At 38.1% G+C, this 25,219-nt stretch overlaps 1 protein-coding gene across 1 annotated transcript in view; it reads left to right on the top strand.

Moving 5' to 3' along the window:
- The window catches only part of LOC121368442 (potassium channel subfamily K member 4-like), a 29,923-nt gene extending 8,555 nt beyond the window's left edge, over nucleotides 1–21,368 (top strand). Inside the window, exon 2 of the mRNA XM_041493174.1 lies at nucleotides 19,000–21,368. Coding sequence (XP_041349108.1) covers nucleotides 19,000–19,685 — 686 coding nt within the window. The 3' untranslated portion in view covers nucleotides 19,686–21,368. The remainder of the gene's footprint in view (nucleotides 1–18,999) is intronic.
- The last annotated feature ends 3,851 nt before the right edge of the window (nucleotides 21,369–25,219 follow it).

The raw sequence follows: 25,219 nt of genomic DNA, 5'->3' as shown, positions 1-25,219 counted from the left end.
TTTTGTCTATAAACAATAACGCTCAATAAGACAACTTGCCCATATAAAATGACGTCATCACATATGACGTTCCCTGACGACGTAACTTTTACGTTCATCGAGAAATGAACAAACTCCCGTTGCTACGTCTGGACCAGTGGGATGATGTTATGTTGTTATGAATGTAACGGAAATTTAATTATTCTCTGTTGGTCGAATCTAGGATCGATTCCCGTCGGTGGGCCCATTGGGCTACTTCTCGTTCCAGCCAATGCTCCACAACTGGTGTAACAAAGGCCGTGGTATGTACTGTCCTGTCTGTGGAATAGTGCATATAAAATATCCCTTGCTGCTAATCGAAAACAGTAGCCCATGAAGTGGCGACAGCGGGTTTCCCCTCTCAATATCTGTATGGTCCTAAACCATATGTCTGACACCATATAACCGAAATTAAAATGTGTTGAGTGCGTCGTTAAATAACAAAACATTCTTCCTTCCTTCCTGCTGGTCATCTTAACATTTGTCGAAAACTGAGGATAGTTCCTTTAAAGGCACATTGTCACAGACCACTGACCTATTTAATGGTCTAACAAAGTATTACCTGAACAAAACTAATTTGATTTGTCCTTAAATGTACTTTATTCAACCATGTTCATAACCACCATACTCCATTTATTAATGATATTTTGTAAAAAAAAATAATTGAATTATGGCAATGGTCCATAATTCAAAAACTAAAATTGCCGAGAGGGTTGACATGGATTTTAATCCATCATGGTTCAGTTAAGGTGATGCAATAGCTAGATTTGGTTTCCAACAATTAATGTAATTTTTATTTATTATCCATTTTTAGAGAAATAACGTCCTTAAATCTGTGGCAGTATGCCTTTAAGAGAAGATCAAAACTAGACTGTTAACTTAAAAAATATATCAGTTTATCTTCTCTCAAACCGAATTTGAACCACGCATCCTAGTTGACCTGTCAAGGAGAAACTGGGCTTAGGAGAGTTTGGAAGCTGTTTCAACAGCGTAATCTTTTGTTATGTTAAAACGTCAGAGTGCAGTTATGTTATCTGTGCCACACGTCAAACATGATAGCATAATAAATAATAATAAATAATTGCCACATGCATATAGATGTACAGTTATCTTGTGATCTACGTGTATCTCGGAAATACAGTAACATACATTAGTGACATTTGATAAGTAATTGCCCTATGCATATAGATGTGCAGTTATCTAGTGATCTACGTGTATCTCGGAAATACAACAATATACATTATAGTCCGTCCCACGGAGGACGCATTTTTTCATACTATGGAATTTACTACATGTTATTTATTTCTGAACCGATTGTTTTCTAAATTGCGCACAAAAGTAGTATATTTGTGTTATTTCCAAAAAAAACTTTACTTTTCTTTTTACGTCAAACCAAACTGAAATTATTTACCCAAAAACCCTCACTTTTGTAGGAGGATAGGACGGACTATAGCAGGGTTGAAAATTAGCAGTCTCCAGGTCGCCCGTGGCGACCGTTATTGACCAAAGGCGACTAATAATTTTACAAAGGTAGTCCGTTGGGCGACTAGGGTCTGGCAGTTAAAAAAGAAACGCACTGAAACTGACATAATTGACGCAAACGGACTACATACCGTGTGTACATGGTTACTATTCAACAAAGAACATTCCAGTTTTTATTTTGGCTGTGAAGTTAAATTTCAATATCATAATTGGAGGGCTAGTTCAATTTGAGAAGGACCAGTAAGATTTTTCTTTAACTGGCCCTGCTGGCGACCATGGTTTTCATATTAATTTTCAACTCTGCTATAGGTGACATCTGATAACAAGACATAGAGAGAATAATACATGAGTGTCCGTTAGATACCATTTATCTCACAACGAGTTGTTTTAAAATGTATCTCACGAGCGAAAGCGAGTTTGATATGGGGGTTTTTAACTACGAGTTGTGAGATAAATGGTATCTAACGGACACGAACGTATTATTATATTTCTTACATATCCTCAAAAACCAGGTTTTAAGAAAATTTTAACATCTTTATCGACAAAAAGCTATTTACAACCCTTTACACTTGTAGCTGCCTTACACGTTATTGCCAGGTTAACTATACGTCACAGTGTAATCGATTTCCACCGTCCTGTTTTTTATTGGACGTATGACATTGGTGACCTGACCATCACCTATGAACAGCCAGTCGCATGTCTTGAAATTGTTAACACACGTACGTGTGTAAACAACTATGTGCTATCAAAAATAACACATGGTGTTCTCGCCAACGGGTATGTAAGGTTTGATCTAGATGCATGACTTTCATGTCATAATGGTATGTTCACTTATTTGTCTACATCCCATTTGATTACACTTTCATTTTATCTCAATTATTATGCTCGTATTCACTTAACAGTCCAAGCTATCACTGACACAAAACTCAGCTAGGGTTGTCCATCCAGGGCTAGAATTAGTCGTTAGTTGTTAGTGGTTACTGAATTAGAAGACGATGTTAGTGGCCATTTCACGTATTAAATCGTTTGATCTTCAAAAATGGTTTTCTCGGATAACTGGGTATTTTTATCAAATGGATTCTGGCAAGTCAACCAGTTACATACAGTCAACCTGTGTTAAGCGGCCACCTGCTAGTCCTCTAGAAACATTTGCAGAACTACCTTTCGTTAAAACTTAGTTCATTTGTTATTGTTTTCTATTGTTTGTTTGTTGTGTTTTGTTCTTTGAGGGGCTTTTTTTGTGGTTTTGTTTTTGGTTATTTTTGTTGTTCTTGGGGTTGGGTTTTTTTCGGAGGGGTGTTGGGGGTTAGAATAGGCCTAAAGAGCGCAAATAGGCCTAAACAGCGCAAATTTCACTTATCCGTAATTACATACACATACATGGATACGGATTATCATTGCGGACAATTGGAATTTGCGCCTTATTCGATGAGCTTTCAAGACAGTTTTATTCTATTCTTAACTTGTTTTCGTGCTTATATTCAATTAAGATTCAAGCACACGCCTCGGCTATCTGGGCTGTCTGTCCAGGACAGTGGGTCAGTTGTTAGTGGTTAGTAGTTAATGAGAGAAAGAGGGTGTAGTGGTATTACACCTACCCATTGAGTCGTTAAAACTCGCTCTGGGTGGGAGCTGGTACAGGGCTGTGAACCCAGTACCTGCCAGCCATTTGTCCTATGGCTTAACCATGACAGCACCGAGGCCGGTTTCAATACAGTATTGTAAGAGTAGAGATGATTGCTTGAGTAGTATAACTATACAATATAACTATAAGTTATATTTAAGTATTTGCTTTATATATAAGTACGTTATGTACTTTGTCCTCTTCTTGTTATGTTCTGTGTGAACGTTTTCATTAGGATGGATCTCACTTCCTCCATCCCGTGCATTATGACTGGATTATCAAAGAAACCTGACATGTACTGTGCCTCTGTGTGCGTGCATTCATGTGCGTGACAATGACGGTGTGTGTATTTTTAATACATTGAAATATCTTTGTAAAACGCAGATTGTAATATGGACCGCAGGCCAAAAATACATTGAATAAAAGGATTGGTTGATTGATTGCAGTGCATAATAACTATTCTTACTGCTAATCATAATGGCGGTAGCGGGTTTCTTCTCATTATTTAGAGCGTCACACATTTATTATCCCATGCCCCACACCTAACAGCAGCTGACTGAATAACATTAATGTACTTAGATGCCATTATATATTCCTTTCATTTGTAATGGTGGGATTCGATTTATAATTACTCTAAGCCATTTGGTTTCTGTCATATTCTAGCTATGGTCTGTGTGAAAGGTTTTGACAGAGTATTTAACGCAGTCATATTACTTCCTATAGCGTTTGCCTCTAGGACAGCACTGCACTGGCCATCAATGCTTTCAAGTTTCCACCGTATTTTTTTTTTTCTATACACCATCTAAAAGTCTTGATGCAGCGAGGACAGAACGCAGAGCAATCAATCAACTCCTATTTTCCACGTCTCCAGCGGTTAATCAAGTGCACAGCACGAATTAGGAGAGGAAAATTATTTATCATGCACCCTCTGTATAGGGCGTCTGCTCTATCCAAACAGCTTGTCGCGGACTCCAAAAGTACGCCTACTGGGCCGCAAATGAGAATTGGTTTCTGGGTGTTTGCGACAAGCGCTTCTAATATGTTTGATCAATCTGGTTTCTGCCCTTGGCACATCACCAGAAGATAGACATTTGCATAGTTCCCGTTCTTCATTCTCGTTAAATACCAACTAATCATGCAACGCGAAAGAAAACCTAGTGACAAAGATATTTTATAAAAATTTTATCAATCTGGTTTCTGCCCTTGGCACAGCACCAGAAGATAAGACATTTTTTTTACAGTTCTTGCTCCATTCTCGTTAAATACTAACTAATCATGCATCTCCAAAGAAAACGCAGTGACAAGATATTTTGTAAAATTAGATCAGTCTGGTTTCTGCCCTCGGCATCATCAGAAGATCACAATTGCAGTTGTGCTCCATTCTCGTTAAATGCTGACCAATCATGCGACTGCGTGGAACCCAGTGACAAGATAACCAACAAGTCGTCGGTCCGTTGGCCCGTGGGACAAGTTCCTTGTCAATACGTCTTTTCTAGGTTCCAGAAGTGTGTAATCTTAATTCATTACTGTCTGTTATTTGTTATCCCAGAAGACTGATCGTGGAGAAATCTTTATTTTAAAATTACCGCATTCAGCAAACCGAATTGGACAAACGTTGCCGATTTTCGATATAAGCAAACTAACTGCGGTTCATTAGTGTTGTTGCATAAATGCCGCTTTAAGTACTGTTTGTATGCTACACGAACATATACATTCAAGAGTTTTAAGTTGAAGTTAGTATTTCAGTGTGATTATTGATTTGTACAAATCGATTCCTTTTTCTTTTTCTTTTTAAAGATATTTACTGCAGTTCCATAAATGGAAATGTATCCCCAAAAATAACAACAACAAAACACAAACCAAACAAACACAAAAAAACCCTCATCTTTTGCTTCTGTCTGTCTGCTTGTCTGCCTGTCTGAGTCTGTCTCTCTCTCTCTCTCTCTCTCTCTCTCTCTCTCTCTCCTCTCTCTCTCTCTCTCTCTCTCTCTCTCTCTCTCTCTCTCTCTCTCTCTCTCTCAAGGCTGTTACTCAACAGGCATAGGCGTACGGGTTCCCATTTTTGTGGGGGTGGGGGTATGCTATTTTTGCCAGAATTAAACGAAAATGCCCGAATCAATTTATTAATTTTAGCAGTACTACCAAACAGCTACATAGGGTTGCAAACGAATCACTACGCATTTTACATGGATTACAACTAATTTAGCTAATATCGCTATAATTTTTGCCCTAATTTGAGGTTTTGCTCAAACACTCCCCCCACCACCTCCCCCCCCCCCCCCCCCCCCCACAGCCACCCCCCCACCCCCACCCCCATCCCCGTCCTATGTACCAAGCCCGTCTGAAAGTAGTTTGAAGTTAGGACTGGACAGGGATTGAAAGTTTTGTATATTACCACACTCTGTATACCATAACATGCACGTTTTGTAAGTAATGAGATTGCATCATGCTGCCTATATGAATTTTTTTATGACACTTTAACTGCAGAATGTAAAATTCTTTGTGATATTACTACCACATATGACGTCATTCTGCGGCTAAACTTGTACCACACAGGGCATGTGGTGACTATAAACATGCAGTATGAAACTCGCCTTCTCGCGGTTGCGTGTATTCAAATGATCCGACTAGCCAAATTGTTAGTGCATGTGTACATTCAGTTATAGCAGATATCTCGTTAATTAACCAGGTGGCATGGGAACGTTCAGTCCACTTTTGACAAATTGAATATCGAATATGCATTATATTTATTAAGAAATTACTAGGAAATTTATTAGGAAAATATACTAAAATTTACTACCAAAGATTAAATTTACTAAAATGTAATAAATTTATTCAAATGTACTGTACATATACTCAAATATTCTAAGTTTACTAGGGCAATTAGTAAATTACTAAACAAATGACTAAATTATTATTACTAAAACATTTACACCATCTAGCACTGCGCTTAGCTTTCAAGTTTCGAGTACATTTTCAATATTTAAGCGTTTAAAAGGACCTTATTTCTCTAAAAATTGATAATAACTAAAAATTATATTAATTGTTGGAAACCAAATCTAGCTATTGCATCACATTAACTGAACCATGATGGAGTGAAATCCATGTCAACCCTCTCGGCAATTTTACTTTTTGAATTATGGACCATTGCCATACTCCAATTATTTTTACAAAATATCATTAATAAATGGAGTATGGTGGTTATGAAGATGGTTGAATGAAGTACATTTAGGGACAAATCAAATTATTTTTGTTCAGGTAATACTTTGTTAGACCATTAAATAGGTCAGTGGTCTGTGACAATATGCCTTTAAGGTACACAAAATGGTATCTCAGTATGTATCAAAGTTCAAGATACACCCAACTTTTGAATCTACAGTTAACGCTACTGGTCCTGCCATTGGTGATAAATATGACAGGGTTTGATTTCAACTAGTGTCAGTGTACCAGCTGCTATTGTGCTTGAAACGTGCGGGGGTCCTACTAAATACAGGGAGAGACCTAAATGTAGGCATCGCCTGTTGGTCAATCCACAGCGTTAAAACAAACGTTATTAAATATTGTTTTTAAAACCCCCAAACACACAGAATAATAATTTTTGTGTGGATCTAGGATAGTCAAAGACACTTCCCGTTATATCTGACATGAGCAGCTTCACCCGCAATTGTTTTAAATTTACTTTAAGGGTGAGGGGTATAGTATTTATATCCGTGGTGTATATGTTGATTCAAACGCTGCGTTCAGCAGTTTTAGCCACATATGCTACTATTGCAATCACTGTTTCACATCCTATCATATATTTTATATACTAATGAACACGAACATTTCCCCCAAGCAGTTTGGTAATATGATGCAGAAGACAACTTCAGAATTACACTGTATATATTTTACAACTTTTGTTTTCGTATGGAATGTAATCTCTTACATGCGAATTCTGCAGGGGTGTTCCAGTCTTATGGAGTCCCGCCAAACGATATATATATATATATATATATATATATATATATATATATATATATATATATATATATATATATATATATATATATAATATATATATTAATGTTAAATATTAAAAATACTATTTTACTTATTCTTAGAGTCTGCCGCTTTAAAACTGATCATCCCATTTTGTTTTCATTGCGAGTTTCGCTATTGCTCAATACGCGTCGCCATGTGCAAGTACGGTTTTCGCCCTACCGACATTTCATGCTGGATAAGCACTGACTAGCCCCGGATACAGCCACAAGGAACGACGCTAACACTCACAAAATATTTGATTAGTCCTCGATTAGGTAATTTTAGTCTAACGTGAATATTATAAACCAGTCTTAACGTCTGGTTTGTTTTAGCTCGGTCTGGCTGAACTCAGCCCTGTTTAACCGTGCTTTTGGTTATAATGATGACGAAAGTTGCAGCTAAGCAGCTGACCAAAACAAGTTTGTTTGTTTTGTTTAACGACACCACTAGAGCACATTGATTAATTAATCATCGGCTATTGGATGTCAAACATTTAGTAATTCTGACTCGTATTCATCAGAGGAAACCTGCTACATTTTTTCTAATGCAGCAAGGGATCTTTTATATGCACTTTCCCACAAACAGAAAAATACATACCATGGCCTTTGTCCAGTTGTGGTGCACTGGTTGGAACGAGAAAAAAATCCAATCAGCCGAATGGATCCACCGAGGTGGTTCGATCTTGCGACCGCGAGCACCTCAAGCGAGCACTCAGCCGACTGAGTTAAATCCCGCACCCTGACCAAAACAAAGGTTATTTTAGACTACATCTATGTGGAAGTTATTTCGACTCGAGGTCTAGAAAGAGTGAGAGAGGAAACCCTCTGACGCCACATAGGCTACACAAAAGGAATAATAACTAAGGATCTTTTATATATATATATATATATATGCACGTTTTCCCCAAAGTCAGTAGAGCACATACCTCGGCCTTTTGGTTTATTCCAGTCGTGGTGTTCTGGTTGGAAGGAGAAAAACGAAAAACAACATGTTCCGTGAGGTCGATCGAGTCAACCACCCCTTGGGTGGACTTTCTGTCACAGAACTACATCTCGCATAGACACATTGTCATAGAAAATGAAGTCGAGTATAAATGAAACAAGGCTAAAACTTAAGCTTCTGCTTGGACTTACTGCAAACTGACAGTATTTGTTAGGAAAGTGCAGCTTTGTATTGCATGTATATATAAAACAATGTTTTTAAAGACACATGTTGCATTTGTGTATGACACGAATATCAAGCTGAAATTGTGTACAGTTTTGTACATGCGTTATTTGTTTTTCACTCCTACCCTTCAAAATAAACGAGAGAGAGGGGGGATGAGAGAGAGAGAGAGAGAGAGAGAGAGAGAGAGAGAGAGAGAGAGAGAGAGAGAGAGAGAGAGAGAGAGAGAGAGAGACTAACAGTAAAATGACGTTTCAGTCTCTGTTCTGTTAGCCCATCTTGAAAGGCATCATTGTGGCTATTGTCAAAAATAGTCTATGCGCCTTTAATACCAGCCCTGGATGATACGATACCTTCCAGTAGACATTTAAACGAAAATAGATACACGTACACCCGTCTGATGATTCCAGAAACGGCTCTTACAACCAGACATAAAAGATTCATTGCCCTGCAGCTTTTCGCACGGCAGACGAGACGGGATGACCTCTTCCTGCTTCGTCTCCGCAGAACTGTGTCTGTGCTCCCCAGTAAATCATGCGTCATAATAGATGGAAACCCAGATATGTTGTAGATATGGCATCATTATCTATCACAATGGTTTGATTCACTTCGTAAATCTGCTAGAAAAATTGCACGTCATTACGATGGGTCGGTAGAATTCTGAATAGAGTCAGGAGTCGGACATTCTATACAGGAAAAGAAAAGGAAAGAAAAAAGAAAAAAAAACTGAGACGACTTATAAGTTATCATTTTGCAGTCGCCTTGTTATTGCTTTGTTGTCCTTCTCTATAGATGCGCTCCAGCTGATATCTATAGAATACCGACTCGGAATTCGGACATTCTTTTCATTGAACAAAAGAATAAAAAACACTAGTCAACTGCCAGTTTTCAGTCTTCTTGTTGGTGCTTTGTTTCTCTATAGCTACGCGCCAGAATGACGTCTGCTTGCTTTTTTTTTCTTGCTTTTTCAATTAAGCTATATGGCTGGGGATTAAGGGTAATCGGTTTTTACTATACACAGAATGTCAGTGATATACCAAACTAAGTCATCCGGGTACAGACGTTGTTTAGACGGGATTATAACACTGAAGAATGCTTGAAGCTTTTTAAAAAAACAGGATCAACTGTCAAACGCTGTTTCGAGTTATGGTGTAAAACACCTAGTGAAATGATGTCTAATGTAATTCCTAATATCGCATAGGTTTTCATGGTGGCAGTAATTAAACAATGTGATATGATTGTTACCCTGAGCATTGGGCGCTGTCACGCCTGGTATGAGTATTTAAACAATGTGATATGATTGTTACCCTGAGCATTAGATGCTGTCACGCCTGGTGTGAGTATTTAAAGGCACTGATCCTGGCTGTTAGACACTGTAAAATAGTTTTTGTTTACTGGTATTTCAGTTGGTAAAATTACTTTGTTTTGTGAAACAGAAAAGCTAACGTATCTCAAAAACTAGGTTTAGTAATTTTAAAGGAACATTCCTCATTTTAGCCAGCTTGTACGGATTTCTTGCAATATTAGTTGAAAGTTACTCATAGTATAAAACGAATGCGGCTGGACTGATGCACGGATGTTGTTTAGGATAGTATTAATTCATTGTGGTTTTATTTGCTGGACTCGTTCCAGCCAGTGCACCACGCGACTGGTATATAAAAGGCCGTGGTATGTGCTATCCTGTCTGTCGAATGGTGCATATAAAAGATCCCCTACTACTAATGGGAAAATGTAGCGGGTTTCCTCTCTGACTATATATGTCAAAATCACCATTGTCTGACATCGAATAGCCGATGATTTATAAATCAATGTGCTTTAGTGGTGTCGTTATTTTATTTTTTTATTTTTTTATTTTTTTGCTGGAAAAAGGAAGACAATAGTTGTCGACATCCCAGCACGTTGTTTAACTAGCGGCGACCATTACAGTGGCGGATCCAGAAAATCCATTGGGGGTGGGGGGTTGGGGGGGCAATGACATGAGGCGGAGGTTTGGTGGGTATCGTAAATTTTTTTTAATAATATATAATATTATAACTGCCCCCCCCCCCCCCTTAGATCCCCCTCTGCATTACATGTTTCACATTAGTAATTGCCACATGATCTCTCTGAGATTCCTGAATGGAATGTTCCCCTACCTCAAATATAATTATACTCAATTAAAATAATTAACGGCCTGTAGATATTTTTTGGAATTTTTCTTTAAAAACGCATTTCGGTCAAGTGTCCATAAGTGCATAGAAAAAACCCCACCGCTTGCACTATTTTGTGAGCATCACTGATCGAAATTTACTCAAACGTTTAGAAATCTGCGGAAAAAAAACATCCCTTTGAAACACAATATAGCACTAGTAAAAACTGGCGAAAACGTCTATTGGCCCTAGATTCATTTTTTTGGAGTGTAAAAGTACTGTCTATTTTCGTTCTGTAGATGTTTATTGACAGCCTTTGATTCAAATTTGTCTTTTATGTATAAACTATTAGACATCTATGTTTTTCATTTGATTTATATGACGTATTGTAAATACTACATGTCAGTACATGATTATGTTTATATCTGAGTGAGACTCCCGTTTGTTGTTTTGTAAATACCGTCTCGGAATTCGATAGCTTTGATGAGAATTTAAGATAGGCAGTGTAATCTCCGGCTTCAAACATTGGTAATGTTTTCTTACTTTTAAAGTGTAATTGTAGTATATCACGGTTATCCTTCTAGATATTATACTGATCTTAATAATTTTTTTATAAAATAAGGGAGAGGTTATGTTTACAAGACATATAAATACCTATACGTGATGAGCAGTGGACGTATTTCGTTGCTATCGCAGCGATTAGGCCAGATAGGACACGAAAACATTTCATTCAAACAAACACGAGCTATATTAAGGGCATAAATCCAGACAACGTGGTATGCCACGCCACGTGTTTATTTTCCGACATTTCATGTACGCGTGCTGTCTGTAGGAGGTCCGTGCTCTTCTTTAGAGGGAGGAAATTTATTGAATTACGAACACAAAGAGTTTCAGATGGTATTCCGTGAACGTTAATCAAGACTCTGATAAAACAGATTATGGAGTATTATTTATCATTCCATCTCATAAAAAGTTTATCGCAAATGATTTACGGGGTTAAACCTGTAACTCTGGAACGTGATATGATGTGTGGCCCGTGGATGAGTCTTTTATCCTGGCATGCGGTGCATCGTAGGATTGATTCCCATTAGTGGACTCTCTGGATCATTTCCTTTTTTTACCCAGTTTATCAACGACTATGGAATGTATTGTCTTGTTAGTTAAAGAACAAATATCGCTGATAATTGAAAAGTATACCCTACTTAACGACAGCGGTTTTTTTTTTCTCTCTCTCTCTCTCTCTCTCATGCTCCAGCAGATATCCTGTCAGTTACAGTTAGTCCAGTACTGATATTAATTAGTTTACTATTACTACCAGTAACCGCTACATTTTTCAATTAGCAGCAAGGCTCTTTTATATTCACTATCCCACAGACAGACAGTAAAGCACATACCATGACGTATGATATATCACTGGTTGGTACGGAAGATAAAACAAATATATGGGCCAACGAGGGGATTTGATCCTTCGACTGAAGGACCTCGGACGAGCTCTCTACCGACTGAGCTAGGGAAAACAAATCATTAACCTATCGAAAAACCTATCACGGTACAAGACCGACAAAGAAATATTGTTTCCCTTGAAGGAACTGTCCTGAGTTTGCAGCCATTGTAAGATGTTTGCAATAACAGAGCCTTGTTGGCGAGTATTGTTTCATACCAAATACATTTTCTTGTTTAGAATACCAGTGTGTGTATATCGAATGTGTTTGCGGTCGTATACTAATGTTTGTAGTACTCAGTTTTTACTTTAATTCGTTATATATATTTTTTTCGTACGTACGAAATTATCAGGAGGTAAAATCCGGTCTGGGCTACTACAAGCATTAGGGCAACAACAAACACCTTGTAAATACAGACACTGATATTTTAAATAAGAAAATGTATTTAAATTGTATGTTACGTCATCGAAAAGGCTCTACTGGTCGGAAACATTTTGCATTGGTTGTAAACTCAGGACTCCCTTTCAGTGGCGGATCCAGAAAATCCATTTAGGGGGGCCCCAATGGCATGAGGCAAAATGCCAAGGGAACTTTGGGGGAGGTTTGGACGGGGATCGTAAAAAAGAGAAAATTAATATATAATAAAATATATAAATGTCGCAAATTTAGGGGGGCCAGGCCCCTGCCCCCCCCCCCCTTAGATCCGCCTCTGCCTTTGACATTCTGAGATAGCACAGCCTATCGATTAACTTCTATTGTTGTCCAACATCATATCTCAACAGTAACAGGTGTTTGTCTTTAGTATGACCATCGGTGCCAAACATCTGCTATTCCTTATAATTTTGAACTGTGTTTATTTTAGATTCTGTCCACTTCCCAGGCTGTTCAAAGATCGCTCTTGGTATTGTAATTAGTGACATATTTAACCGATGGAATCCTTCATTGATGGCCTTTGCGTGCTGCGAAATATATGTTGAGCATTGGAATCTAAAACAAGAAAAAACAATTCCAAAAGTTCTTCCTAATAGAAAATTATGAGACGACCGAGGAATAAATGGTTTAAAATGCAATGCTTTCCGTGCATGTTAATACGATTTCAGACAGTTAATTTCCTGCGTCTAAATCTACGAGTTTCATTCCAGAGCTATCCAAGTGCAACGATTCCATAGCATGCACACTGTCATGCTTTTTAAATTACGTCCCTCCTATTTCGGAATGATTGCACAAAATTTGCATTTCTTTCGTTATAATTTTCAGCTGTGTTTCCTTCTTCGTGCTATAATTTTGGTCTATTATTTTTGTCGTTCACGTTCGATTGATTAGAGTTTAAGGCTACAGACAGCGATTTTGCGCGAAGAAGCAATCATCGGGGTTTCCCTCCAGTTAGTGCTCGATATTTGAGCCAATCTTTGCATCAATGAGTGTAGCATGGCCGCTAGTTAGATTCAACAATTGGGTCATTGAAACCTGTCCATTTCGGAAGATATTTAATTAGAGTCGTTTCATAAATGATATCGCAGGGGGGTAAAGGTACGTTAAAACGATGCGATTTTGTTGTAACAGTGTGTCACATGCGATTTCATTTCAGCAGGTTTGCAAGTGCAGAACAGCGAGCTTCAAACCTGGTTAATAGTGAGGTCTGTTAGCAACTTTTTGGGGACGGGCTGGACAAAAGTGCATATATTTTACCAAAGACTCACATCAGCGTGTAGATTTAAATAATTATCAAGACCCAAAAATCTTACCAATAGGTGGCTCTCGTGACGTCATAATTCAAAATGGCCTCCATTATGTGCTAAGTGACACTTATTACTCCCTGTAAAGATATTAGATATAAGCAAGATTAAAAAACATTTGAAAAAAAAGAAGTCTTTTTCATCATCATCATCACCACCATCATCATCATCATCATCATCATCATCATCATCATCATCATCATTCAGATGTTTCTTTTCCATTACATAAACTGATTTTTATAATCGTTTCTACATTAAAGAAACATCTCACATGTTTTAATTTACAAGTAAAATGGACACGATGTAGACGCTTGCACAATATACTTTGGTCATAACCATAAGCCGCGTTGTGACAGAGGGAGCAGGTCAGCTCGACCCAAAACCAACTCGCCCCCAACGCGGTTGATCAACTCGCCCCACACTGTTTAATCAACTCATATCATTACCATTTTCTTAATTAATATACCAATATTTTAAGCAATAATGTGCATTAAATATCGTTGAATATGCACACCAGTCGGGAGTCCAAAAGCATTTCCTGGAAATAAGGGACAAATTCACAAACGTCGTTCAAATAGACTTGACAGTTCATTGTAATAGATTATGATTTATCCGATATTAAGATCTCCCATATATAAAACCATTTAATAAGTGGTCGTAATAGCGGAGTTTCACAATAATATTAATAAATAAAATGACATCAAAGTTGTAGACGTCCATTTTTAATTGTGTCACAATTATTTACGGACAGTAAAGTTTGGGGCGAGTTGTCCAAACACTGGGGCGAGTTGGTTTGTCAAGTATTGATAAATCCCGCTCGTCTTTGATGCACGAACTAATGGTTTCAGTAATCCTCCAATTATCACACACACACACACACACACACACACACACACACACACACACACACACACACACACACACACACACACAAAAACACCATCCACTTTATGGTGCAGTGCTTTTGTATTTCTTTTTTCATCTCGTGACGTAACATTGTTCAATTTCCTTTAGATCTTATTTACAATCTAGATAACATTCAAGTGCAGTTTTAATGGTATTCACACCTGAATGATATCAAAAAGTATATTTCTGATCATGTTTTTTGCACCTCAAATCCAATATCCAAGCTACTGAGTGTTAAATGTTATAAAAGGCGGCAAGACTTATGAATTGTATAGGCCTACAGACAATATATTATGTATGATTTTATTATAACTATATTCAGAGGAATTTACTTTTTTATATAAACAAGCGAGGTATATTTGATTGATCCTTAGAAAGGCCTTAAAGGAACAGTCCTAAGTTTACAACCATTGTAAAATGTTAAAGACCAACAGAGTCTTTTCAATGATGTAACATACAAATTAAAAATATTTTCTTATTTAAAATACCAGTGTCTGTATTTACAAGGTGTTTGTTGTTGTCCTAATGCTTGTATTAGCCCAGACCGGATTTTACCTCAAAATAATTTCGTACGTACGAAAAATTATATATCACGAGTTAAAGTAAAAACGGAGTGCTACAAACATTAGTATACGACCACAAACACATTCGATATACAGACACTGGTATACTAAACAATTTTTTTTTATTTAGTATGAAATAGTAGTCGCCAACAAGGCTCTGTTATCGCAAACATCTTACAATGGCTGTAAACTCAGGACAGTCCCTTTAAGATTAAATCAGGGGATATTCTAGCAGCCGTAGGGGCAGCATTGCACTGGGAGTGGCAGCTGTTGCCTAATGATCAAACTTCTTGAATATTGCTATCATTATTTGTCTCTTTGTTACTCAGTAAATTTGACAACAACACTGTAATACGTGATCAAGGCCGTATCTCTGCACAACATAGAGTCGAATGGGCATTTGCCAAAATAGTGGTTTATTCCATGAATCTCTATCCAGTGCTTCCACGACTGGTAGGCAGAGGTATGTGTTATCCTGTCTGTGGGATGGTGCATATAAAAGATCCCTTGCTACTAATGGAAAAATGTAGCGGGTTTCCTTTCTAAGACTGTATGTCAGAATCACCAAATGTTTGACATCCAATAGCCGATGATTAATAAATTAATGTGCTCTAGTGGTGTTGTTAAAACAAAAACAAACAAAAACAACTATCCAGTGCCTCGTCTATAGGACAGCCACTCCAGAGGAGAAACTCAGTTACTGGAGATTTCATCCTTCTTGCACCGCCACAAAGAATTATCTTTCAGATAACTTTTATTTTAATAAGAACATAGGACGGGGGTGAGGTGGGACTGGTGCTTAATTAAGTTCTCTGTATATAGTTCTGATTAGAGAAAGGCATCATAGAATGGGGAGGCGAGATTGCAGCTTTAACGTCTGTCCTCCACAGCTGCGACCAGTGCCCCATGACTGGTATATCAAACTCAGTGGTATGTGCTGTCCTGTCTGTGGGGAAAATGCATATAAAAGATCCTTTGCTATTAATAGAAAAATTGATAAGGTTGAATGTCGAATAATCAAATGGTTGACATGATTAAAATATATATATATTTTTTTTTTTTTTTTTTTTTTTAAATCTAACCATTTGTTTATTTCCTCGACACGAGATTTGTTTATCTTTAACACTCAGTCGCTAATCTAAAAGTTTGTTTTGTTTAACACCACTAGACCACATTGATTTATTAATTATCGGCTGTTGGATGTCAAACATTTGGTAGTTTTGACCTGTAGTCTTAGAAAGGAAACCCGCTATATTTGTTTTTTATTATTAGTAGCAAGGGATCTTTTATATACACCATCCCACAGACAGGATAGCATATAACACGGCTCTTGATATGCCAGTCGTGGTGCACTGGCTGGAACGAAAATAGCCCAATGGGATCGATCCCAAACCGATCGACCATCAAGTGAGCGCTTTACCACTGGGCTATGTCCCGCCCCCTCGCTAATCTAAGTCTGAAAGCTATATAGCCTCGCCTCTATTAAAGGGGGCGGGACGGGGCTTGATGCGCGGTCGGTTTAGAATCGATCCCGGTCAGTGGCTCCACATCTGGTGTAACAAAGGCCGTGGTATGTACTATCCTGTCTGTGTGATGGTGTATATAAAAGATCCCTTGCTGCTCATCGAAAAATAGTAACCCATGAAGCGGCCTCTCTCTCTCTCTCTCTCTCTCTCTCTCTCTCTCTCTCTCTCTCTCTCTCTCTCTCTATATATATATATATATATATATATATATATATATATATATATATATATATATATATATATATATATACTGAACAAAATAAGAAACTTCCGCTAACTTTGCTTGAACATAACTTGATAAAAACAAACCGGGGGAATAATTGTTATATATGCGTTTATAGAGTGTTTCATGATGCATCGTTTGGTGTAAAAATCATGGCCATAGAAAAAAAACCACCCACTTAATATCGGGTATGACCACCTCTTGAATTGACCACTGCAGTGCATTGCAGGCACATAGAATTGACTAAAGTGTTGATTTCTGCCTGTGGAATATTGTTCCATTCCTGTATGAGCGCTTGACGAAGTTCGTTGACGTTAACGGGTGGGTTGGGACGACGCCTCAATCGCCTGTCCAGACTATCCCAGATATGCTCGATGGGGTTGAGATCAGGACTTTTAGCGGGCCAGTCATCAAGGAAATCAATGTTATTTGTCCTAAGAAAATTTACAGTGTCTCTAGCTGTATGAGAGGTGGCATTATCATGCTGAAAAATCGAGATGTTGGCGTTATTATGGAACAAAGGAATGACGTGATGAGCGAGAATGTCATCGCGGTAACGTTGAGCATTTAAATTGCCATCAATGACGACTAGTGGTGAACGATAACCATGGGCAATGGCTGCCCAGACCATGACACAACCCCCACCCCCGAAACGATCTCGTTCAAGAACACAACAGTCAGCATAGCGTTCATTTCTCCTACGGCACGCACCCTGCCATCACCACGTTGTAAAGAAAATCTGGATTCATCCGAAAAAAGAACGGTATTCCAGCGTCGCCGTATCCAACGAGTGTGTACACGTGCCCAATTAAGACGATTTAGACAATGACGTTGCTTTTAAACGCATCCAACGTAAGGACGTCGTGCATGTAAGCCGTTCTCCCGCAGACGATTACGAACAGTTTGCCCACTGATTCGGTTATTATGAAGCCCAGGTGTGTTTGCAGAAGTACCAGTGGCAGTTTGGAATCGATTGCGCAAATGCGTGTTCATGATATAGCAGTCTTGACCACGCGTTGTAACACGCGGACGTCCATGACGTGGCAAGTCGTTGGTGCTTCCTGTCGTTCGAAATCTTACGCGAAGATTTCGTATCGCTCGACTAGAACTCCCAACATGCCATGCAACGTCTTCTGTCGACATGCCAGCAACAAGCATGCCAATCGCCCGTTCGCGTAAATTATTGGGTATTCTTTGCATACTAAAAATGCTACAATGTAAAAAACGTTAATTTTTTTTACAACTTGTAAAGCGTTTTCGTTCACTTGACAACAGTGTCAGTAAGACAAGTAAAACAAATTGACCGAATATTACACGGGACATGTCGAACCATGCATGCACGTGCAAATTGAATTTCACGTTGTAGACGATTAACAGTGCAAAAATAATCGATAAAATTCATGAATCCTGATAATACAGCTCAAGGCTAATACTACCTATATAATTTCATTACACAATGAATTCTTTAACACAACAAATACTATATGTACAAATCGGAAGTTTCTTTTTTTGTTCAGTATATATATATATATATATATATATATATATATATATATATATATATATATATATATCTGTGTGGTCTTTAACCATATGTTTCACACCGTAAATTAAATGTGTTGAGTGCGTCGTTAAATAAAACAATTCCTTTCTTCCATTAAAGAGACTGTTCTGAGTTTGCTGCCACTCTGAACATGATTTAACGACTAAAAATATATACCGTACTAAATAGAATAGTGTCTATTTATCGTGTTTCTTGTCCTAAATGTTTGTATGTAGCCTAAACTGGATTTCGTCTTTCAATTTCGTAGGTCAGTGACTGATATTTTATGCACACAAAATGTATTTAATATGTAACTGTAATCATTAAAACGTGTCTGTTAGTGGGCAACGTCCTGGCAATGGCAAAATAATTTCAGGGCAGTCCCTTTAACGATCAAAACGGAAGTCGCCTTATCCACTGTTTAATAATGCATTGTTTTGTTTTGTTTAAAGCGATGCATGTGTTTGTTGTACCAGACAGTTAAAAGTATACGTTGATATTGAAACCACACGAGGCGAGGTTTGGACTTCAATAATTCATTCTTTCTTTTGAACAATACGAGCATATCATCCATGCATGTTGCTGTTTGTTAATAATTTAATGTATTAATTTTACTTTTGTAGGTTACGGTCACATAGCGCCGAAGACGCCATACGGAAGACTGGTTACGATATTTTATGCACTAATAGGAATTCCATTGACTTTGCTGTGTCTGGCAAACATGGGCAGCTTCCTGGGAAACTGTTTCCGGTGTTTCTACAAAAGACTCTGCCAATTTCTCATGTGGTTGTGCTGCCCTCCGCAGTCGAGGTCTAAAACGCGGACCAAGAGAACGACAGACGTGCGTTACAGTCGAGACGGCCTAGCAGAAGAGATTCACCCTCTTCGCGCCAAACCGGTGGACGGAGACAATGACGTCACGATAGTCGTGGCGGATGAGACAGCAGAGGAGGAGAAACCGGCGAAGGAGGAGCCTGTCAGAGTGCCTATCATCGTCAGTTTTATCATCGTGTCGTCATACATCTTCGGAGGCGCAGTGATATTCTCGTGGTGGGAGAAGGACTGGGACTATTTAATAGGGTCGTACTTCTGCTTTATAACACTCAGCACCATAGGATTCGGCGACTACGTCCCGGGGTCGGGCTTGAACTCGTGGTCGAGTCAGGAGAAGCTCATCTTCTGCTGTCTGTATCTCGTGTTTGGTCTGTCTGTGATCGCCATGTGCTTCAACCTCATGCAGGAAGAAGTCAGGGCGAAGTGTCGATGGTTGGGTGTAAAACTCGGATTCCTGGACGAAGATGAATCCTGATGAAAAACCCCCACCCAAACATATGTTTTCTAAAAATATATAAGACAGAAACAAATATGTTTCAGTCTTGATGGTGGGTTTAAGGCTGATAGATGCAGGCTTCGCGCGTCCCATTATTGGCCCCAAATAAGAGTGAGCATAAAGCTCTGCGACAGTAGAACAATGAAGGCTACCCACATACACAAGGACAGCGTGCTTGAAACATAATTAGGTTTAAGAACGAAAACAAAATAATAAGCCACCAGCCCACAGACGGCACAAGAATAAATGGCGCCCCAAGCGAGCCTTCGGTCGTCAGCTATTATTAATACTGGAAATTCAGATCAGAAAGTTCATACCCTAGATGACTCCCAATTCATCTAAAAATTGGGCAGGTGTTTTTTTTTTCTGCAGCAGTAGGTGCCGTTGAACTAGAGATAAGATGCATCTTAATATATTGAGAACCTGGTTATAGAGGACACTCAGAATGTGTTCGTTACATTATATATTGCCTCGATACATAGATTTTCGTTTCACTTTCTCATAGGAGACATCTTTGTAGTTATTTTATAAGTTCATCTGTATAATTCTTGCTTCCTTCAACTCGCTATAGAATACGTTTTATTTTTATATATAAGAATAATGTCAGTTAGGATTTCGTTGTAATGGTTCAATTTTAACATGTTGTCATACTTTTTAATTATATGTTCGGAACCAATAAATGTTTAAGACTAAAAAAAACTACTTTGTGCAATTTGTTTAGGGATCTCGTCATTTGAAGCTTGTAGAATCGTGCCTAGCTTTTCTACATAATACTTCTCAGAGTAGAAAGTTTATTTTATGCAAAATAAGAATAAATTTCGGCAATGCCTCTTTAGAGAATCAGTACAATACGAACCGTGTGTAACCTTATTATTAATAGAATTGTGTTGCAAAGCAGAAGTAATGCTGTCACACATTATTACAATCAAATAGTTTTGCCAGAATATAGAGAAATGCTCAAACCAGATTCAGAAAGGCAACAAGGGGATAACTTGTGAAATTCAAGTTTAATTCAATAATACAATGAAACCAAAAAAAATCATAGCGGTTCTCTTAACATGCATGGATTGATTGCGGCATGCACCAGAGATTCAACGTTCAGTGATAGTTTAGGGTACTTTCATTCCTTACATATTCATATTGGAATTCAAATATTCCCTGACGCCATATAACCGTAAATAAAATGTGTTGAGTGCGTCGTTAAATAAAACATTTCCTTCAAATATTCCCTACTATTTTTAACAATATATGTCGACACTTAACTTTCTCGGTGGCAAAACGTCCATCAGACGTTCAAAAGATTAAACGATCGATATCTTTCGGTAGACTGTTTTGGTTTTGATATCCCGATATATTAAAGTACATGGTATGTACAGTTCTGTTTGCAAATATAAACGAGACCTTTTTAATTTTAAACAGTAGCGGAAACAGTGGGTTGAGAGTTATTTAAATATTATGTTTACAAACGACTTTAAAACACGTTACATTATTGTTGTTAACTTCATATGTTGCTCTGAAATACAATGAATAATATTCAATATTGTTCTTCACATTGTATTGTTCAGTGAATATTCTGTTGTTATTCACATACTGAATATTGTATAATTTAACATCATGCACTTAAAGAAATGTTTGTCAAACGTATTAAATACTTCAAGACGATATCGGCTTCTGTTTTATTTAGTAATTTAATCTGTAGCTGAACCAGTTACTTCCATGACTAAATCCAAACGTGTAAAATTCTTAATAGATCTTGGACTAAGTCTCAAATTATACACTAAACGCTGGTCATATACTGAGATTTAGCTTCAAACTGTGATATTTAATTTAAGTCCAGATTAATCTGAGATTAAAAGTTTGTTTTGTTTAATGACACCACTAGAGCACATTCATTTATTAATCATCGGCTATTGGATGTCAGACATTTGGTAATATTGACATATAGTCTTAGAGAGGAAACCCGCTACATTTCTCCATTAGTAGCAATGGATCTTTCATATGCACCATCCCATAGACAGGATAACACATACCACGGCCTTTGATGTACCAGTCGTGGTGCACTGGCTGGAGCGAGAAATAATCTTAGATTAAGTCCATGCTTAGATTGCAATTTAGCCTAAGTTCAGGACTCCAATTCTTAGATTTGAGTCCAGACTAAGCGAAAAATGTCCAAACTAGATTGATTGAAAACATTTTATTGTACAAAGAACAAAAGAATCGGGCACAAGTTTGACAACTTACGAGACCCTCTTTTATATACATATTATGGCGTACATGGCGACTATATTACATAACTGTATATTTAAACTACATTTAAACAGTCGCGGATAACCAGATGAAGAAAATACAAAAGAATATGAAAAAAAAGGAAACGAATAGTGAACTAGATTTGACTTGTATCCATATTCTAAATTCTAATTCCAGTCAGTGCACCACAACTGGTCATAGGCCGTGGTATGTGCTTTCCGATCTGTTGGAAAGTACATATAAAAGATCCTTTGCTGGGTTAGGAAAAATGTAGCGGGTTTCCTCTGATGACTACGAGTGTTGGCGTTCATTAGCCAATGATTAATTAATCAATATACTCTATTGGTGGAGAGAGAGAGAGAGAGAGAGAGAGAGAGAGAGAGAGAGAGAGAGAGAGAGAGAGAGAGAGAGAGAGAGAGAGAGAGAGAGAGAGAGAGAGAGCAGTATTCCACCACCTGACGCAAATCTTATCTGTCAGCACATGTTGGAAGTCTCCATTGGTAGATCTAACCCAATGATTATTTTCATCGAAAGGTGACCAGGCCCCGTGTTTATAAACCTTTTAAAGTCTAGACTCGAGACTCTAATTGAATCTGATATTTTAGCGTCATGGTAAAACCATACACTCTGTATACGGGACGACGCGAAATGACGTTGGCTCAAGACCGATATAATAAGGGCGACATCCAGAACAGTTTATGTTCTTTGTAATAATAGTTTGTTTTGTTTAACGACACTATTTCAGCACATTGATTTATTAATCATCGGCTATTGGATGTCAAACATTTGGTAATTTTGACATATAGTCTTAGAGAGGAAACTCGCTACATTTTTTTCTATTAGTAGCAAGGGATTTTTTTATATGCACCATCCCACAGACAAGATAGCACACACCACGGCCTTTGATATACCAGTCGTGGTGCACTGGCTAGAACGAGAAATAGCCCAATGGGCCCACCGACGGGGATCGACCGTAAACCGACCGCGCATCAAGCGAGCGCTTTACTACTGGGCTACGTCCCGCCCTCTTTGTAAAAAAAAACATATGCAGAGAATATTACTACACGCGTGGCTGTTAGTTAACATTCATCTCACATCGAGTTGTTTCAAAACATTTTTAAGCGACTTGTAAGATAAATGGTACCTACCGGACACGAATGTTATATTCTGTTTCTTGCATATCCTCAAAAATAAGTTTGAAAATAATTGAAATGTCTTTTTCAATTAAAACTAATTTACGGCGCTTGCAGTTAACTAATGTGTCAAAAAGCAGTCAGCTTCATGTCAACTTAGACGTCACAGAGCAATTAATTTCGATCGTGCTTATTTCATTGAATGGTATGGCTGTGGCAACCAGATCATCATCTAGGAGCAGCCTATCGCATGTCTTGAAAACCACAATACACAACCAGATCATCATCTAGGAGCAGCCTATCGCATGTCTTGAAAACCACAATACACGTGTGTTATTACCGTGTGATATCATAAACAGTATATGGTGTTCTAACCAACGGGCGAGTACCCCCACCCACCCACCCACCCAACCCCCCAACCCCCCCCCCCCCCCCCCCCCCCAACCCCCCCCCCCCCCCACAACAAAAACAACATTCCATATGAGAAGGTCCTGAGATTCTTGTTTCAAGTTGAGCACATTTTTAAGTTACAGGTATTTGGTGTTTATTATTTACTGACAATCTGTGAGCAATTCGAAATGCGCGTCGCCAAACGTGATATTGCAAAAAAAACCCAAAAAAAAACCCCATAATAATAATAAACGAAACAAACAAACACAGAAAAAATACAAGAATCCAGAAAATTATGTATCTCAGGCAACCGTTCTAACACTGATATGCATCCCTCCACAGAACACCAATGAAGTTTGTTTTGTTTAACGACACCACTAGAACACATTGATTTGTTAATCATCAGCTATTGGATGTCAAACATTTTGTAATTTTGACATATAGTCTTAGAGAGGAAACTCGCTACATTTTTCCATTAGTAGCAAGGGATCCTGTATATGCACCATCCCACGGACAGAACAACACATACCACGACCTTTGATATACCAGTCGTGGTGCATTGGCTGCAACGAGAAATAGCCCAATGGCCCCAACGACGGGGATTAATCCCAAACCGACCGCAAATCAAGCGGGCGTTTTATCATTGAGCTACGTCCCCGTCCCTTAGAACAACAACGAAAGCATAACGTCTACATCCAAGATCCCTTGGCGTGTATTTGGCCCCGAGACAGCGACCCTGGCTGACCCCCATTCTCACCAGTCCTGACAATCAATTCAACATGATATGAAGCCAATCATCTCTTCTCTGTTTTGGCCCCATCTCACCTCCTGCCCCAATGTGGTTGTCTCGGCCAGGACACTGATATTGTACAGACCTCAGTCTGTTCCGAAACCTTCTTTTATAAAATTCCCCTTGGGATGAACAACACAAATATATATTTTTTTAAACAAATTTGCTATTGCATGTGCATCTATCTAATGTGTAAAAGATCTAAGGATAGGATTATAACTAACTTAATTGCTGTGCATGTACATGTCCGATATCTGGGTCTAATTGTGTAAACCCTCGCAAGTTTGCGATCTCGCAACGCAGTGTAAAAAAGACTTGCAAAGACGATGATAGTCTTTCAATGATCGTCTTTGCAAGTCTTTTTGCACTGCATTGCGAGATCTCAAAATTGTTTTTACATTAACAAATGTCTCCAATAAAAGAGTATAAACACAACCGGCCAAGATGGCGCAGTGTGTAAGCTATTGGTTATGATACTGATATGTCCTGGGTTCGTGTCTCGGTACTGACTCTAATACAGTCTAGTGAAGTGTATGTGACTAGGACATCGCTCTTAACTTGGATATAAGCACAATATTTAATATAATTTATGTACAATACTATTTAAACCGTTACCAGAATACTATCTACCGTATGCTCGAGATTATTGTTATTGTGGGGATTTGTTTTATGTATGTGTGTATGTATGTATGTATGTATGTATGTATGTATGTATGTATGTTTGTATGTTTGTATGCATGTGTGTATGTATATATATTTACTATTTACTTACTATAAATATTATAATGTTATTCTTTGTATTTTGTGTTGGTTTTTTAAAATTCATTATGTACATTTGCGTAGTTATAAGATAAACCAATCTTCGTAAGTGCTGAGCAGTTTTTAACAAACTTAATCAGACTACTATTATTACTACTACTACAACTATAATTACAATTTCAACAACTACTACT

Source organism: Gigantopelta aegis, chromosome 3, assembly GCF_016097555.1.
Source record: "Gigantopelta aegis isolate Gae_Host chromosome 3, Gae_host_genome, whole genome shotgun sequence".
In the NCBI taxonomy this organism is placed as follows: Eukaryota; Metazoa; Mollusca; class Gastropoda; order Neomphalida; family Peltospiridae; genus Gigantopelta; species Gigantopelta aegis.
This window is presented reverse-complemented; position numbering and strand designations above follow the sequence as displayed.